Source organism: Symphalangus syndactylus, chromosome 24 (genome assembly GCF_028878055.3).
Source record: "Symphalangus syndactylus isolate Jambi chromosome 24, NHGRI_mSymSyn1-v2.1_pri, whole genome shotgun sequence".
Lineage (NCBI taxonomy): Eukaryota > Metazoa > Chordata > Mammalia > Primates > Hylobatidae > Symphalangus > Symphalangus syndactylus.
The window spans coordinates 26,631,547-26,648,054 of record NC_072446.2 but is presented as its reverse complement, the minus strand read 5'-3'; the positions used below and the strand labels follow the sequence as shown (position 1 = coordinate 26,648,054).

At 52.6% G+C, this 16,508-nt stretch overlaps 2 protein-coding genes across 10 annotated transcripts in view; one reads left to right on the top strand and one right to left on the bottom strand.

Annotated features, from left to right (window-relative positions):
• CTSA (cathepsin A) overlaps positions 1 to 2,742 on the top strand; it is a 7,836-nt gene extending 5,094 nt beyond the window's left edge. For both annotated transcript variants that reach the window (XM_055265274.2, XM_055265273.2), the window contains 4 exons: positions 886 to 961; positions 1,638 to 1,727; positions 1,926 to 2,030; positions 2,285 to 2,742. In XM_055265274.2, coding sequence (XP_055121249.1) covers positions 886 to 961; positions 1,638 to 1,727; positions 1,926 to 2,030; positions 2,285 to 2,368 — 355 coding nt within the window. In that variant the 3' untranslated portion in view covers positions 2,369 to 2,742. The remainder of the gene's footprint in view (positions 1 to 885; positions 962 to 1,637; positions 1,728 to 1,925; positions 2,031 to 2,284) is intronic.
• On the bottom strand, positions 2,678 to 16,508 carry PLTP (phospholipid transfer protein). Of its 8 annotated transcripts, none has more exons than XM_055265268.2 (16): positions 15,919 to 16,508; positions 15,192 to 15,302; positions 14,995 to 15,094; positions 13,806 to 13,934; positions 13,393 to 13,548; positions 11,734 to 11,797; positions 11,585 to 11,648; positions 10,191 to 10,282; positions 8,869 to 9,045; positions 8,726 to 8,785; positions 6,351 to 6,515; positions 6,177 to 6,244; positions 3,760 to 3,802; positions 3,545 to 3,608; positions 3,385 to 3,461; positions 2,678 to 2,985 (listed from the first exon to the last, which is right to left on the bottom strand). In XM_055265268.2, the coding sequence occupies exons 2-16, from the start codon at positions 15,289 to 15,291 to the stop codon at positions 2,863 to 2,865; spliced, it is 1,482 nt and encodes a 493-aa protein (XP_055121243.1). In that variant the 5' UTR covers positions 15,292 to 15,302; positions 15,919 to 16,508; the 3' UTR covers positions 2,678 to 2,862. The 8 variants fall into 8 exon arrangements, with proteins under 8 accessions (XP_055121243.1, XP_063490228.1, XP_055121245.1 ...); XM_063634158.1 differs by having other exon boundaries at positions 3,545 to 3,593; positions 15,919 to 16,060; XM_055265270.2 differs by lacking the exon at positions 13,393 to 13,548 and having other exon boundaries at positions 15,919 to 16,060.

Below are 16,508 nucleotides of genomic sequence, written 5' to 3'. Positions count from 1 at the left end.
TGCCAGATGCATTCCAGTCCTCATAACAATCAAAATGTGTCCCTTGCACGTTTTTTTTGTTTTTTTTGTTTTTTTGAGATGGAGTCTTGCTCTGTCACCCAGGCTGGAGTGCAGTGGTGTGATCTTGGCTCACTGCAACTTCCGCCTCCGGGTTCAAGTGATTCTCCTGCCTCAGCCTGCTGAGTAGCTGGGACTACAGGCAGGCACCACCACGCCTGGCTAATTTTTGTATTTTTTTTTTTTTTTTTTGAGACGGAGTCTCGCTGTGTCGCCCAGGCTGGAGTGCAGTGGCGCAATCTCGGCTCACTGCAAGCTCCGCCTCCCGGGTTCACGCCATTCTCCTGTCTCAGCCTCTCCGAGTAGCTGGGACTACAGGTGCCCGCCACCACGCCTGGCTAATTTTTTTTGTATTTTTAGTAGAGACGGGGTTTCACCGTGGTCTCGATCTCCTGACCTCGTGATCCGCCCGCCTCGGCCTCCCAAAGTGCTGGGATTACAAGCGTGAGCCACCGCGCCCGGCCTATTTTTTTTTTTTTTTTTTTAGTAGAGATGGGGTTTCACCATGTTGGTCAGGCTGGTCTTGAACTCCTGACCTCGTGATCCACTCGCCTCGGTCTCCCAAAGTGCTGGGATTTACAGGCGTGAGCCACCGCGTCCAGCATCCCTGTACATTTCTAAATGTGGGTGAGTTGAGGCTGTCTGAATCCCAGCCCATCCAGCCCATCATCCAAGTCAGTCCTAGAGAGGTGGCCCCCCAAAAGGGGAGTGGAACCCAGATGTCTGCCTTCTGGGTTGGAGCTTGGAGATAAGAGAGAAGGTCTGATCTGTTGACTACTTTTCGCCCCTACCTGGTCTTCCTGGGGCCTGGTCGTATGTTCCCGGCAGCTTTCTGGTAAACTTACAGTACCGCCGTCTCTACCGAAGCATGAACTCCCAGTATCTGAAGCTGCTTAGCTCACAGGTGAGTGGGGACAGCATAGCTGGATCACCAGCAGCCTTAGGACCCCAGAGTAGCACAGCAAGCTGGGGGCCCTTTAGACTTCCTGTCAGGACAAGGGAAGCTGAAACTCTGAAAGGCAAAGCCCAGGGTCCTGTGATTGGTGGGGTCAGAATTTGAACCTGGGTTTGTCCCCACCCATGCTGTCCTGCTATAGGAGGCCAAGGGGTCTGCATCAGCCAAGGAGCCTTAAGGGTGAAAAGAGCTTCATTCATGCCAAAAATGGGCCAGCAGAGGTCCAGGGTGGGAGGAGACCTTGTACAAGGTGATATAGGAGGCACTGGCAGGGCCAAGTTAGGACTAGGTTCTGTCCAGCACAGTGGTTAATAGCATGGGCTCTGGAGTCACATTGCCTGTTTGCAAGTCCCTGTACTGGCCACATAATCTTGGGCAAATTTCTTAAATATGAGCCTCAGATTCCCCATCTGTAAAATGGGGATAATAATGGTATCTACCTTCATAGGTAAAACATTTAGTAGAATACTGGACATGCAGTAAGTCGTTAGAAAACATGAGAATTCCCTGGTTCGTGCTATCTAGCTCAGCCCCTTGAATTCCCTGAGGGGTAGGCCTTGAACTAGGGAAGGGCTGGGGACTGTGCTTGTTCCACACCCCTCATTTTTACCCCATCCTGCTTTAGAAATACCAGATCCTGTTATATAATGGAGATGTAGACATGGCCTGCAATTTCATGGGGGATGAGTGGTTTGTGGATTCCCTCAACCAGAAGGTAAGGCAGAGATTCCTGGCCCTGGCATAGGGGCTGCTGTGGAGGATTGGGGGCGGGTATGCCTGGGAGTGGCCGGCTGGCTGCCTGGCTCTGGCCCACAGAGGGCAAGTGTGGAGGAATTCCCAGCCCTAAGGTCTTGCTGGTAGCTGTGAGCAAGGATGCAGCTGCTGTAGGCTGATGTCTTTCCTGGTGGGGCAGATGGAGGTGCAGCGCCGTCCTTGGTTAGTGAAGTACGGTGACAGTGGGGAGCAGATTGCCGGCTTTGTGAAGGAGTTCTCCCACATCGCCTTTCTCACCATCAAGGTAGGGTCTGGGCCTGCTGAGGGATAACTGGGCCGGAGGTGAGCAGGACCCACCCGTCCTTTCCCTCCGGCTGCCTTTTAGGCTGGGTCATGGGTCACCATCTGGCCCCTGTATGGGCAAGTTTTTTTGGAGAGGGGTGGGGAGGGTTCTGGGAAGAATAAAGGGCTTGGGATGAAGGAATTCCCCACGAGTGAGCAGTTACATGAGGAGGAAGGAATGATGGGGGTCAGGAGCTCACGAACATTGCTCCTCAGGGCGCTGGCCACATGGTTCCCACCGACAAGCCCCTCGCTGCCTTCACCATGTTCTCCCGCTTCCTGAACAAGCAGCCATACTGATGACCACGGCAACCAGCTCCACGGCCTGATGCAGCCCCTCCCAGCCTCTCCCGCTAGGAGAGTCCTCTTCTAAGCAAGGTGCCCCTGCAGGCCAGGTTCTGCCTCCAGGACTGCCCCCTTCCCACAGCCCTGTACATCCCAGACTGGGCCCAGGGTCTCCCATAGACAGCCTGGGGGCAAGTTAGCACTTTATTCCCGCAGCAGTTCCTGAATGGGGTGGCCTGGCCCCCTCTCTGCTTAAAGAATGCCCTTCATGATGCACTGATCCCATCCCAGGAACCCAACAGAGCTCAGGACAGCCCACAGGGAGGTGGTGGATGGACTGTAATTGATAGATTGACTGATTATGGAATTAAATTGGATACAGCTTCAAACCCCGTCTTCTCTGTGGCAGTGGGGGTTAGAGGGGGCACTACAGGCTATGAATGTGGGAAAAGAGGGGCTGAGAGGGGTTGGAGTCCTGAATGACAGCTGCCAGCGTGGGGGTTGAGGGCTCAGACAGCTGCTGTGGAGGGTGGGGGGGCAGTGGACGCCCTGACATTGGCAGGCCGGTTCTTCTCAATCACCTCTCGCAGCCCTTTGGCAAAGTGGAGATCAGCCCCGATGGTGAGGAATCCCTGTGTGGGGGAGAGGGGAGCCTCATTTATTCATTCAGTTACTGAGGCCAGAGTTTAGAGATCAAGAGACAGTCTTTGTCTTTCAGGGATTCAATCTAATGGATAATTCCATGTCAAGGTGCTAAAATGAGGCTGTAGGAGTGTAGACTAGGGTGTCAAGGAGGGCCTCTTGGAGGAGGTGACCTCTGAGCTAAGACCTGAATGATTAGTATGTATTGGGATGGGAGAAGAGTGCTCCAGGGAGAAGTCACAGTGTGTGCAAAGGCTTTTGGGAGTCTAAGATTAAAACGGTAGGGGGCGACTGTTAATGGGGGAGCTGGGGTCAGGTAATGGAGGGCACTGGGGAGCTATAGAGAGGGGGGAAGGCCCTCCCTCCTTCCCCACCCTGCCCCCACTCACCGCATGGTTCATCACCACCTCACGCACAAAGTTGATGCCCTCAGGTAGTGGGATCTGCACCCCACGCCAGGTCCGCTCTGTGGGTGGGAGCACCCCGCTCAGTCTGGGCCCACCCAGTTCACCCCTCCTTTCTTCCTCCGTCCTCACACCCCAGCCTTACCGTTGAGCATGGGCATCACCCCAATCTGCAGCATGGTCTTCAGAGGGGCCTGTAATGGGATCAGCTGGGAGGGGCAAGGGGGGAAATAGGGCAGCGAGTCAAGGGTGGGTTTGCCTTTAGCTGCCCACAGGTGAGCAGTTATATGAGGAGGAGGGAAAGGTGAGGGTCAGGATCTCAACAAACCCAGCCCAGCCCACCCACCCTTCCCCACTCACAGCCAGCGACTCCAGTGCAGAATGGTTGGAATAGATTCGGAACCTGCGGGAGAGAAAGGAGCCCTGTGGGCAGGAAGCCTGGAAGCTCCCCTTCCTCAGGCCACCCAGGCCTACCTGCCAGAGGTGCCTGAGTTGCAGGCTCAGATGTCCACCTAGGCACCTTTCCAGGTGCTACAACTTTCCAGGTATCCTCGGGGCAGTCATTGCTGCCACTTGGGTGTCCTTTTCTCCAAGACTGCTACTTTTTATTTATTGAGCACTTCTTTTTTTTTTTTTTTTTTTTTTGAGACAGAGTCTCGCTCTGTCGCCCAGGCTGGAGTGCAGTGGCGTGATCTCGGCTCACTGCTCCACCTCCCGGTTCATGCCATTCTCCTGCCTCAGCCTCCTGAGTAACTGGGACCATAGGTGCCTGCCACCACGCCCAACTAATTTTTTGTATTTTTAGGAGAGACAGGGTTTCACCATGTTAGCCAGGATGGTCTCGATCTCCTGACCTTGTGATCCACCCGTCCCGGCCTCCCAAAGTGCTGGGATTACAGGCGTGAGCCACTGCGCCCAGCCTTTATTGAGTACTTCTAATGTGCCAGACTTCTGCTGGTAGCTTTGCAGGTGTTATTTATTTTATGTAACAAAACTTCACATTGCTTAGTTCCTATCAGACACTAAGCATATTTATTTTCTTTTTATTTATTTTTGAGACAGCACCTCACTGTGTTGCCCAGGCTGGAGGGCAGTGGTGCAATTTCACTTGGCTGTGGCTTTGACCTCCAGGGCTCAAATCAGCCTCCCACATCAGGCTCCCAAGTGGCTGGGACCACAGGCGTGCATCACCATGACCGACTAACTTTTAAATTTTTTTGTAGAGACAGGATCTCACTTTGTAGCTCAGGCTGGTATCAAACTCCTGGCCTCAAGCAATCTACCCGCCTTGGTCTCCCAAAGCGTTGAGATTACAGGTGTGAGCCACTGCACCCAGCCAAAGTGTTTAAAAAGTTAATATTAGTAAACTGTTTTAAAATACAGTACCAACTGGTTTAGTCCTCATAACAAGCCCAAGGAGTGGGCACTATTAGGATTTGCACTTTATAGATGAGGAAAATGAGGCCCCGCAAGGTTAGGTAATTTGCCTGAAGTCACACAGCTGGGAAGTGTCAGAACCTGCCTCTAAAACCTAGGGTCCTAACCTACATTATCTCCTTTAACCTTAGAACAGCACTGTCCAGTCAGATTTTCTATGAAACGTTTTGTATCTGCACCGTCTACTATGGTAGTCACTAGCCACATGTGGCTAATGAAATGTGGCTTAGTACAGCTGAAAAACTATTTAATTATAATTAATTTAAATGTAAATAGTCACATGTGGCTAGTATCTACCATACTGGACAGCACAGCCCTAGAAGGCAGATGCTACTTTTGCCTGTATTAAACACATGGAGAAAATGAGGCCTGGAAAGACAAAATGGGCTGGGTGCAGCAGCTCATGCCTGTAATCCCAGCACTTTGGGGGGCTAAGGTGGGACAATCACTTGAGCCCAAGAATTGGAGACCAGCCTGGGCAACAAAGTGAGACCCCATCTCTACAAAAAATAAAATACTCAGGCATGGTGGTGCATGCATGCAGTCCTAGTTTCTCGGGAAGCTGAGGCTGGATGATCACTTGAGCCCAGGAGGTCAAGGCTGCAGTGAGCTATGATTGCACCACTGCACTCCAGCCTGGGCAACAAAGTGGGACTCTGTCTCAAAAATAAATAAATACAATAAAATAAGGCCAAGCACAGTGGCTCGTACCTATAATCCCAGCACTTTGGGAGGCCGGGGCAGGTGAATCACCTGAGGTCAGGAGTTCGAGACCAGCCTGACCAACATGGTGAAACCCCGTCTCTACTAAAAATGCAAAAATTAGCCGGGCATGGTGGTGCACACCTGTAATCCCAGCTACTCAGGAAGCTGAGGCAGGAGAATTGCCTAAACCCGGCAGGCAGAGGTTGCAGTGAGTCAAGACCACACTATTGCACTCCAGCCTGGGCAACAAGAGCGAAACTCCTTCTCAAAAAAAAAAAAAATAATAATAACATTTTTAAAAAAGAAAGATAAAATGGCCTCAAGGTCACAAAGCTGTGTTGTGCTGAGGTTTTTGTCAAAACCCATGTTCTGATCTTTGCTGTGTGACTGTGGGCATGTTATTTAACATTGCTGGACCCGTTTGTTCATCTCTCATAATACCTGCCCTGCCTGCTTCTGGGACATGCGAGAATGCAGAGGAGTTAGACTTTACCAAAGCACTTTGGGATGCATTAACAAAGACAGACCCCAGCTTTCAGTGGCTTATAGGTATCACTGAACTTTAGCTCAACATCCCTGTGGACAGGTGTGATTGTCCTCAAGACACTGAGGTGCAGGGAGGTGCACCTGCCTACCTGCGCAGGTCCAGCTGCGTGCGCAGGGCCTTCCCCCGGAGAGCCATCTTGGCGCTGAGACGGGCGTCCTGCAGGAACGTGGGGAGGAGGATGTTACTGACCCAGAAGGTCAGTAACCCACAGCCCATTTTTTCCCTGACCCCCAGCCAGCAGCCCCCACTCCAGGACCCGTACCATAGTCATGCTGGACAGCTGGACCTCAGGCTGGTCTGGTGGAACCAGGGCGATGGTGACGCTAGCAGTGACAGAGATGGTGGTGCCAGAGGGCTTGATGGTGCAGCGTGGTGGCGCCAGTACCCGCAGCTCCAGCTTCAATGGGGAGTCAATCACTGCTGGGCTCTGGGGGATGAGCAGCAGGGGTGGGTCAAGTCCCTGCCATTTCCTGTGGAGCCCCCAGGGAAGAAGGGGAAGGAAGGCAGGTGCAGCTTCTGTCTTCTGGGGACTCTCATATTGCAAATACAGAGACAGCTCTGGCTTCCAAAACCCTCAAATCTGCATCTAGCCTTCATGCCATTGCCACACAAAGAAACAGGAATGTGTTCTTCTCTTTCTGCTTCCTAAATACATCTCAATATTCAGGTCCATCTCCAATCCAGACTCTTCATGGATGTCCTTTTTGCATTAGTATCTCAGCCCCTTGCCATGTCTTCTGTTTTTGATATGGAGTCTCACTCTGTTGCACAGGCTGGAGTGCAGTGGCACAATCTCGGCTCACTGCAACTCTGTCTCCCAGGGTCAGGCGATTCTCCCGCCTCAGCCTCCCAAGTAGCTGGGATTACAGGCGCCTGCCGCCATGCCCGGCTAAGTTTTGTATTTTTAGTAGAGACAGGGTTTCGCCATGTTGGCCAGGCTGGTCTCGAACTCCTGACTTCAGGTGATTCCCCCACCTCGGCCTCCCAAAGTGCTGGGATTACAGGCATGAGCCACCACGCCCAGACCCCTTGCCATATCTTTTTGCTCTCTCCTTTTTTTTTTGAGACAGGGTCTCTGTCGCCCAGGCTGGAATGCAGTGGCATGATCACAGCTCACTGCAGCCTCAACCTCCTCAGCTCAAGTGACCCTGCCACATCAGCCTCCTGAACAGCTGAGACCACAGGTTCATGCCACCACGCCTGGCTTATTTTTGTATTTGTTTTTTGTTTTTGTTTTTGCTTTTGTCTTTTTGTAGAGATGGGGTTTGGCCATGTTGCCCATGCTGGTCTCAAACTCCTGGGCTCAAGCGATCTGCCGGCTTCAGCCTCCCAGTGTTGGGATTACAGGCGTGAGCCACCGTGCCTGGCCATACCTTCTTTCTCTAAACTGCTATGCTTTCTTCTATAGGCAGTGAAGGAATACTATAAGATGCAGCTGCCTAATCTTCACCAAACATGATTCTAAACACTGTATATGTGTTGGCTCCTTTAAACCTCATAATAACCATGTGAGGCAGATATTATTACTACCAATTTTATTGTTGTTATTTTTTACAAACTTATTTTTCAGGCTAAGTGTCATGGCAGAGAATTGCTTGAACCCGGGAGGCACAGGTTGCAGTGAGCCAAGATTGCGCCACTGCACTCCAGCCTGGGTGACAGAGTGAGACTTTGTCCCCCCACCCAAAAAAAAGATCTGACTAAAAATTTACTTTTCAATAGAGACAGTGTCTCACTATGTTGCCCAGGCTGGTCTCAAACTCCTGGGCTCAAGCAATTTTCCTACCTTGACCTCTCAAAGTTCTCAGAGTATAGGCGTGAGCCATCATGCCCAGCCATATCCCCATTTTTGAGATGGGGAAATTGAGGCACAGAGAGGTTAAGTAACTTGTAGAGGTTATGTAGTTATTCAGTTTCAGAACTAGGCTTGAAGCCCAGGCAGTCTGACAATAGAGACCCTGCCCTTAACTGCTTAGCCATAAATTGGATGATGATAATAACTGAATTATTTCTTTTAAAATTTGTAATTCTGCTGGGTGTGGTGGCTCACACCTGTAATCCTAGCACTTTGGGAGGCCAAAATGGGTGATCACTTGAGCCCAGGAGTTCAAGACCAGCCTGAGCAACATGATGAAACCCTGTCTGAACAAAATATAAAAATTAGCGGGGCGTGGTGGCACAAGCCTGTAATTCCAGCTACTCAAGAGGCTGAAGCAGGAGGACGGCTTGAGCCCTGGGAGGCAGAGGTTGCAGTGAGCCTAGATTGTGCCACTGCATTCCAACTTGGGTGACAAAGTGAGACTCTGTCTCAAAATAAATAAATAAATAAAATGTGTAACTCTCACTCTCCTCCCCGATACACAAATAAACAAAAGTACATGTGAATTATTATTAAAGCCCTCACACTTGCAAAGCTTGGGTTCTCACTAATCCTCACAGCAGCTCTGCGAAGGAGACGGGGCAGGAAGGAGCAGCCCGATTCACCGACGGGAACAGCCATGACAGGGCGAGGGGGATTGGCCACAGACAAGAGGCCAGGGCCCTGTCTGCGTGGCCGCCACTGGGGGCCCTGCCTGCACCCCTCCCTGGTCTCACTGGTGTGCAGGTGGCCCTATCCCTGCCCCCACCAGCACTCACCAGCAGGACAATGCTCCCAAAGTAGGTGGCCCTCAGCAGCATGTCCAAGTCGTGGGGCACCTGAACAGGGAGAATCAGGAGTAAGGGAGTGAGCTCTGTCACAGACCCTCTCTTGCCCATCCCACAAACAGGCCGTGGCATACCTTGTCCCCCACCAGCGACAGCTGCAGGGCCCCTGCCCGGAAGTAGCTCTCCATGGCAGAGTCGAAGAAGAACTCAGAGAAGGCCACATACACCATCCGCTCCTCCTCCTGCAGCTGGGGCTCCACCGCCCGGTTGGGGAGGCTCCAGTTCCTTTCAGTCAGGGGGAAGAAGGCCCCCTGGAGTGGAGCATTCACGGTCAGGGTCAAGGCAGACTGGCCCGGAACCTGGACTGACAGCAGGTGTCTCCCGGCCCCGTGCTAGACACTGTGGGGGGATGGCGGGAACCCAGCTGCTGTTCTTGGAGGACTCACAAGCACATCTCTTAAAAGGCATTGGAAGGAGGACACCTGCTACCAGGGGGCAAGCCTGTCAGACTGGAGGAGGGAGGGTCAGGAAAGATTTCATGGAAGAGGTGACATCTGAGTGGGCCTTGAAAGCTAGAGGCAGTAACAACAGCTACTGTTTACATATATTGTGCATACTCATGCTTCTTTGCCAAGTACTCTAAGCTCTTCACATAGATCAGCTCCTTTAATCTGCATAACAACATGTGCTTTCTTACTAGATTATTGCCATTTACATGTTAGGAAACTGGCCAACTGAAAACTTATGCTTAGGGCCATGCAGCTAGTCAGTGGCAGAGCTAGGATTTGAACTTCAGGCATTCTTTTTCTCTTTGTAGAGGAGGTCTCACTATGATGCCCAAGCTGGTCTCAAACTCCTGGGCTCAAGCGATCCTCTTGCCTGGGCCTCCCAAAGTATTGGGATTACAGGCATGAGCCACTGCACCCAACTGATTCTAGCTCCCGAGTCTGCACTCTGAAACTGCTATACTTCTCTGGGAGACCAAAGGTAGTGGCTACACACTAGCTATGTGGCCTTGGGCAAGTGATGTCACCTCTATGAGTAAGTCTCCACATTCCTAAAGTTAAGATGATGTTAGTACCTGACTCACAGGGTTGTGAGAGAATGAAATGAGATTATTTGTATAGAAATCTATGTCTAGACAATTATGTCCAGTTGGGGAAAGGCCGTGCATGAGCAAAGGTCCTGAGGTGGGAAGCGAGGGTCCAATTTGGGAAAGAGCAGCTGCATAGAAACAGGATGAGATATAAAAGGTGGGGCCAGGTAAGATTAACAGGGCTCAAATGCCAGACCCAGGGGGCTGAACCTAATTCTGTAGTAATAGGGAGCCATAGCACTCTCAGTAATGAGAGTGGCCTCATCAGAGCTGTGCTTTAAGAAGTAAAATCTCGCAACTTAGTGGAGAAAGAGGTCTTGTTAGGAGGTCAGAGGTCATACACCAGCCCAAGCAGCTCACCCGGAAGTCCATGTCCAGGTTGCTGGTGGAAGCCACAGGATCCTTCATGAGGGAATAGTCAATGCCAACAAGCTCATCCACAGAACTGCGCACTGCAGGAAGGGGCTCAAGTCACTCACAGCTGTGTGATGTGGGACAAGGTGCTTAATCTCTCCAGGCTCAGAGTCCCACCCATAAAATGAGGACACATCCCTCACAGGGTTGTCATGAGGGTCAAATTAGTTTTATGTGGAAAGCACTTAGGGCCTGGTGTGTAGTAAGTGCTCATTAATGTTAGTTATTATTATTACTACCACTACAGAGGTTTCAAAAAAATAACTAAACAAGATGGCATGGGGGGCCGCGCACAGTGGCTCACACCTGTAATCCCAGCACTTAGGGAGGCCAAGGCGGGCAGATCACCTGAGGTCAGGCGTTTGAGACCAGCCTGGTCCACCATGGTGAAACCCCATCTATACTAAAAATACAAAAATTAGCTGGGCATAGTGGTGGGCGCCTGTAACCCCAGCTACTCAGGAGGCTGAGGGAGGAGAACCGTTTGATCCTGGGAGGTGGAGGTTGCAGGGAGCCGGGATTGCACCACTGCACTCCAGCCTGGGTGACAGAGTGAGACTCCATCTCAAAAAAAAAAAAAAAAAGATGACATGGGGTTCCTTTCCCTTGGTTTCTCCTACCTCCTCCTTCCCTTCCCATGCCTGTGTGTTGGGTGTGATGGGACAATACCTTTGCCCCACAGTAGACAGAGGTCATGGCTTAGAAAAAGGGAATTCATGGCCAGGCACAGTGGCTCATGCCTGTAATCTCAGCACTTTGGGAGGCCAAGGTGGGCGGATCACAAGGTCAAGAGATCGAGACCATCCCGGCCAACATGGTGAAACCCCGTCTCTACTAAAATACAAAAAATTAGTCGGGCATGGTGGTGCACGCCTGTGGTCCCAGCTACTCGAGATGCTGAGGCAGGAGAATTGCTTGAACCTGCGAGGTGGAGATTGCAGTGAGCTGAGATTGTGCCACTGGACTCCAGCCTGGCAACAGAGTGAGACTCCGTCCAAGAAAAAAAAGAAAAAGGGAATTCATGTTAATTGAGCACCTATTAGATGCTAGGTGATGAAGACAAATGGGATGCCAGTGATCAGCACGCACATATTGAGGACCTTGACGACTATTCTCTCAGATAATCCTCACAGCAACCCCAGGAGGAGGCACTGCCAGCCAAGTGAGGAAACAAGCACTTTGCCCAAAGAGAAATGAGCACTTTACCCAAAATCACACAGCAAGTCAGCTCCAGGGGCCACATTTGAACCCAGGACTGTTCAACAGCAGGGTTCGGAAGGGGCCTGCTCTGAGGTGCTGCATGACAGCTGCACACCTGGCCTCACCCGCCACCAACTCACCAGGCACGGTGTCCAGGAGGGAGTTGAGCAGGACCATCCCTGCATGGTAGAGTACGGGGCAGATCTGCGAGGTGGGAGCCAGAGTCAGGGCCTTCTCAAAGTGACAGCATGCCCACCCTTGCCACCCTGCGACCTGTCGCTGCCCACACCTGCTGGTTGAGGAGGAAGCGCATCCCTGAGGTGATGAACGTGGAGAGAAAATCATACACCTTCCTGCGAGGAGAGGAGAGGCCGGGTGAGCCCAGAACCTGCCTCCACCCCAGTCCAGGTCCAGGAGAAATCAGTGACTAGGGAAATAGTGGCAGTGGGAGTCCTCAGCTTCAGCCTAAATAACAGCTCCTCCACGTAGGTTTTCTAAGAACCAGGCCCAATTTCCCTTTCCAGCCTAATTCTCAAGACCTCCTGACCTACTCGCTGGTCCCATCAGCCAAATGAATCCACCCACATTGCCTCAAACCCACTCTGAGCATCCCCACATCCATCTGCTTACTGATGCCCTCCCTTCCACCCTCTGCATTCCTACCCTGTATTTTCCCATCTGAGCTCAGATGCTTCCTCTTCCAGGCAGTCTTCCCAGATTCCCCTCCTCTGAATCCCCAAAGCACTTTCTTAGTCCTTCTCTCCAGGCCCTGATATCAAATTTTTTTACTCCAGATAGGCTCTGAGCTTCTTCCTGCATCCTCAGGGCCTGGCATACACTTTGTTTGATGAATAAATAATACTGACAGTGTACCAACACCAGGTGATAATCCATCATCTTCTCTCTCCCACCCTCTTCCAGAACAAGAACAATATCCCCTTCTCAGCAGCAAAAATAAAAAAATAGGCTGGGCACAGTGGCTCATGCCTGTAATCCCAGCACTTTGGTAGGCCAAGGTGGGTGGACCACCTGAGGTCAGGAGTTCGAGACCAGCGTGGCCAATATGGCGAAACCCTGTCTCTACTAAAAATACAAAAAAAGTAGCTGGGCATGGTGGCGCATGCCTGTAGTCCCAGCTACTTGGGAGGCTGAGGCAGGAGAATCGCTTGAACCTGGGAGGTGGAGGTTGCAGTGAGCTGAGATGGCGCCACTGCACTCCAGCCTGGGTGACAGAGTGAGACTCCCTCTCAAAAAAGAAAAAAAAATTATTATTTTTGTTGTTATTATTTAGAGATACCGATTATTGAGAATCCAGTACATGGCCAACTGTGCATATCAGTCCTCACAGTTACTCTTATCCAAGTGGCCAGCACTTAAATATACATTTATCATATGCCAGGTGCTGTTCTAAATTTTTTTTTTTTTTTTTTGAGATGTGCCAGGCTGGAGTGCAGTGGCGTGATCTTGGTTCACTGCAACCTCCGCCTCCCGGATTCAAGCGATTCTCCTGCCTCAGCCTCCCACGTAGCTGGGACTACAGGCACGTGCCACCACACCCAGCTAATTTTTGTATTTTTAGTAGAGACAGGGTTTCACCATGTTGGCCAGGATGGTCTTGATCTGTTAACCTTGTGATCCGCCCACCCTGACCTCCCAAATTGCTGGGATTACAGTCATGAGCCACCACAGCCAGCCTTGTTATAAATATTTTTTACATATACCAACACAAATAATCATGGCAACGATCTTATAAAATAGTATCTTATAAAATGAGGATATTGAGGCATCAAGCTTCAGTGACTTGGCCAAGTTCACACAGCCAGGAAGTGACAGAGCTGAGCTTTGGACCCAGTTGGTCTGATTCCCAGGCCTATGCACTTTGCATTGCGCTAGGCAGATGAGCTGTGGGGCTCGAAAGGGGTGAGCTGGGGTTGGGGCTGGGGCTTACTTGAAGGTTCCCCCGAAGGCCGCGTGCATTCTGGAGACAGAGGCCTGGCAGGAGACATTGGACACTTTCATCCGTCCAGCGGGATCCCGGGACAGCTCCAGACCAGTGCGGATGGACACACCCTCAGCTGAGGCGTTGATGTAGCCCCCATCATAGCTGCCAAGGGGGTTAATATTCACTCCAGGTAGGAGCTCAATTGAGTCTTCAGTACTCCCATGCATCACCACACCTCTTAATAAGATTTCACTTCTTTCCACACATCCTACCAACTCTTAAGAAATGCATATGCCTGTTCCTATTACACAGATGAAGAAACTGAAACTCAGGAAGGCTAAGGAGGCTGCTCACAGCCCCACAGCACCTCCAGCCCTCCTGACCCACTCTCCACTCCCCTGAGGGTGCTGGGTCCTTACAAGAACCAGTAGAGCAGCTGTCTCCGGAAGCGCAGGCCCAAGGAGGCATTGGTGATTTGTAGCATCAGCTCCTGCTGTGGCTGGAAATCGAGCTCGGAAGATGTCAGCTGCAGCTCTGTGACCTTCACCCTACGGGAGGCCTCAGGGTCAGATCCAGGGCCAAAAAGAGGGAACTCCCCCAACGACAGGAAATTTGTCTGCTTCCCTTTCAAGTCCAGGCCTGGGGAAGCGGGAGTGGGTGGAATGAATTCTTCCATTGTCCCTCAAGTGCCCAACTTAGACTTGGGTGGCTCAAAGTTGAATTTGGGTGGCTGAGAGATGAGGTCTTCCTGATCCAGGTGTTAAAAGTGAGCTTCACCCCATCGCTTAAAAGTCTTGTTTGTTTGTTTGCCAGGTGCAGTGGCTCATGCCTGTAATCCCAGCACTTTAGGATGCCGAGGCTGGCGGATCACTTGAGGTCAGGAGTTCGAGACCAGTCTGGCCAACATAGTGAAACCCCTGTCTCTACTAAAAATACAAAACTTAGCAGAGCGTGGTGGCACGCGCCTATAGTCCTAGCTAGTCGGGAGGCCAAGGCAGGAAAATCGCTTGAACTCGGGATGCGAAGGTTGCAGTGAGCCAAGATCGCGCCACTGCACTCTAGCCTGGGCAACAGAGCAAGACTCCCTCTCAGAAAAAAAAAAAAAAAAAAAGTCTTGTTTGCTTGCACCCCCTCCCCTCCCACACCCTGGGGTTGCTACACCCGGTCTTTAGAGTCCGTTCACTTTGCCTCCATCATCTAAGCTCCGCCTCACATCTCAATTCCCTTATTCCCCCTCCCTCATCCTAAACCATACTTAGAGCCTTCAGTTCCCCCACCCCTCCCATTAGCTTCACCCCGTGCCTATTGGCAAGTTCCTTGACTCCACCTTTCTGGTGCTCTTCGGCCACGCCTCACATCCACTGGTACTGCTTCCTTCTTGGCCCCCTCTACATTTTCAAGGCCACGCCCATCTGCCTGGGCCCGCCTATGATGGCTGGCTTGGCCTTTATCTTTTCGGCCCCATCCGGTTTCTTAAGTCTTGCCTCATCGATTTGGCCACGCCCCATCCCACTCAGCCTCCAGTCTCCCGAGACCCTGAGATTTCTCGGGCCCCGCCTCCACCGCCGAGGCCCCGCCCCGGATCGCGAGGCCCCGCCCCCCACTTACTCAGAGATGTTGTAGTAGAAGTGGCCTTCTTTGCCCCGCAGGTCCGGAATGGTGATGGTCTCCAGCTCTTGTTCCAGAAAGCGCAGCCCCTCCTGCTTCACTGAGGCAGCAACGAAACCCTTAGCTCCCGTGCCCACTGTTGGGGCGACCCCAATCCCGTCCGCTCCCGTCCGTCCCTGTCTGCCCCTGAGCCTTACCCAGCTCCAGCGCCTTGGAGGTGACGCGGATCTTGCAGCCTGGGAACTCTGCGTGAGCGCCTGCCAGCAGCGCTAGGAAGAGGGTCCCGAAGAGGGCCATGGCGAGCGGGCCTGGGGGTGGGGTGGGGTCGCAGGAGTTATCTGAGCCGCTTAAACCCATTCCTTGGACGTCTAACCATAAGTGGGGACTAGCTTGGATCGTTACCCTCCAGATAACTCTTCGGGGAACTTGGAACCAATATTCTTGCCTCCATTTGGCAGATGTGGAAACTGAGGCTCACAGAGGCGATGCGACTTGCGTTCTGGCTCCCAGAGGATTTGGGACACGGGGGAGGGGACGTCCCCAGTTCCCTCGTGCTACCGCCGCGTGATGAGTTTGGACCTCCAGGGGACCAGCCCCCACACCCCCAACAACCTCCCCTTTCCTTTAGCGGTGGGCCCGCGCAGGCTTGCACGTTGCCACGGCAACGACTGCACGCGCATTCCTGGAGGGTGGCTTGCGGTCTCCTAGGCCTCGCGCGCGGGGAGGAGAGGAGGTGGCCGACCAGACCGTGGGCTCCCGGGTCTCCCGGCTCCCTCAGGTCCTAAATCTCTCCCATTAGAGATTCTGCCTGGAGCCCCCCATGTTAGCGTTCTCCTTCATCGGCTCTCCTCCCCACCCCGGCTTCAGTGCACCACGCGGCTCGGCGAGGGACTAGGGACGGGATGGGGACGCGCCCCAACTCACTCAGCGGTGGAGCTGGGGGGCGGCGCGGTCACGTGGGGTGGCGGGCAGCTCAGGGGATCCGGGCGACGGGGTCTGGCGGGCAGGGTTGTTCCAGCCGCCTTTATAAAGCCGGGCCTCCCCGACCCCTCCTCCTCTCTGCAGCTCTCCCCTCCTCCCTTGGGGGCTGGGAGGGGACGGGGCGGGACGCTGGCAGCCGGGAGAGTAGAAAAGGCTGTACAGAGCCCCGTGACAAGCCCGGCCGCTGTCTGGACAAGTGGGGTACCCAAGCCCAGGGAGAGGGAAGGAAGTGCAGGAGCCGGCCCACTCAGCCCCAACAATCCCGCTTTGCTGGGACCTTGGTTCAAATTACAATTACCCATGTCTTCCTGCATGATCTTGGGCAAGTCACTTCACTTGGGTCACTGACCCTCAGTTTCTTCCCTCAGCGAAATGTGCACGATGATAGGAACTACCTCTTGGGCGTTTATTGCAACCAGGTCCAGGCACAAAGTCAAGGAATATTTTTTCCTTCCCTGCCACCCACAATCATCTCGGGACCTCCTTGCCTGGCTTTGCTATGGGCCCCCCTACCTGTCTCTGTGTCACCACCT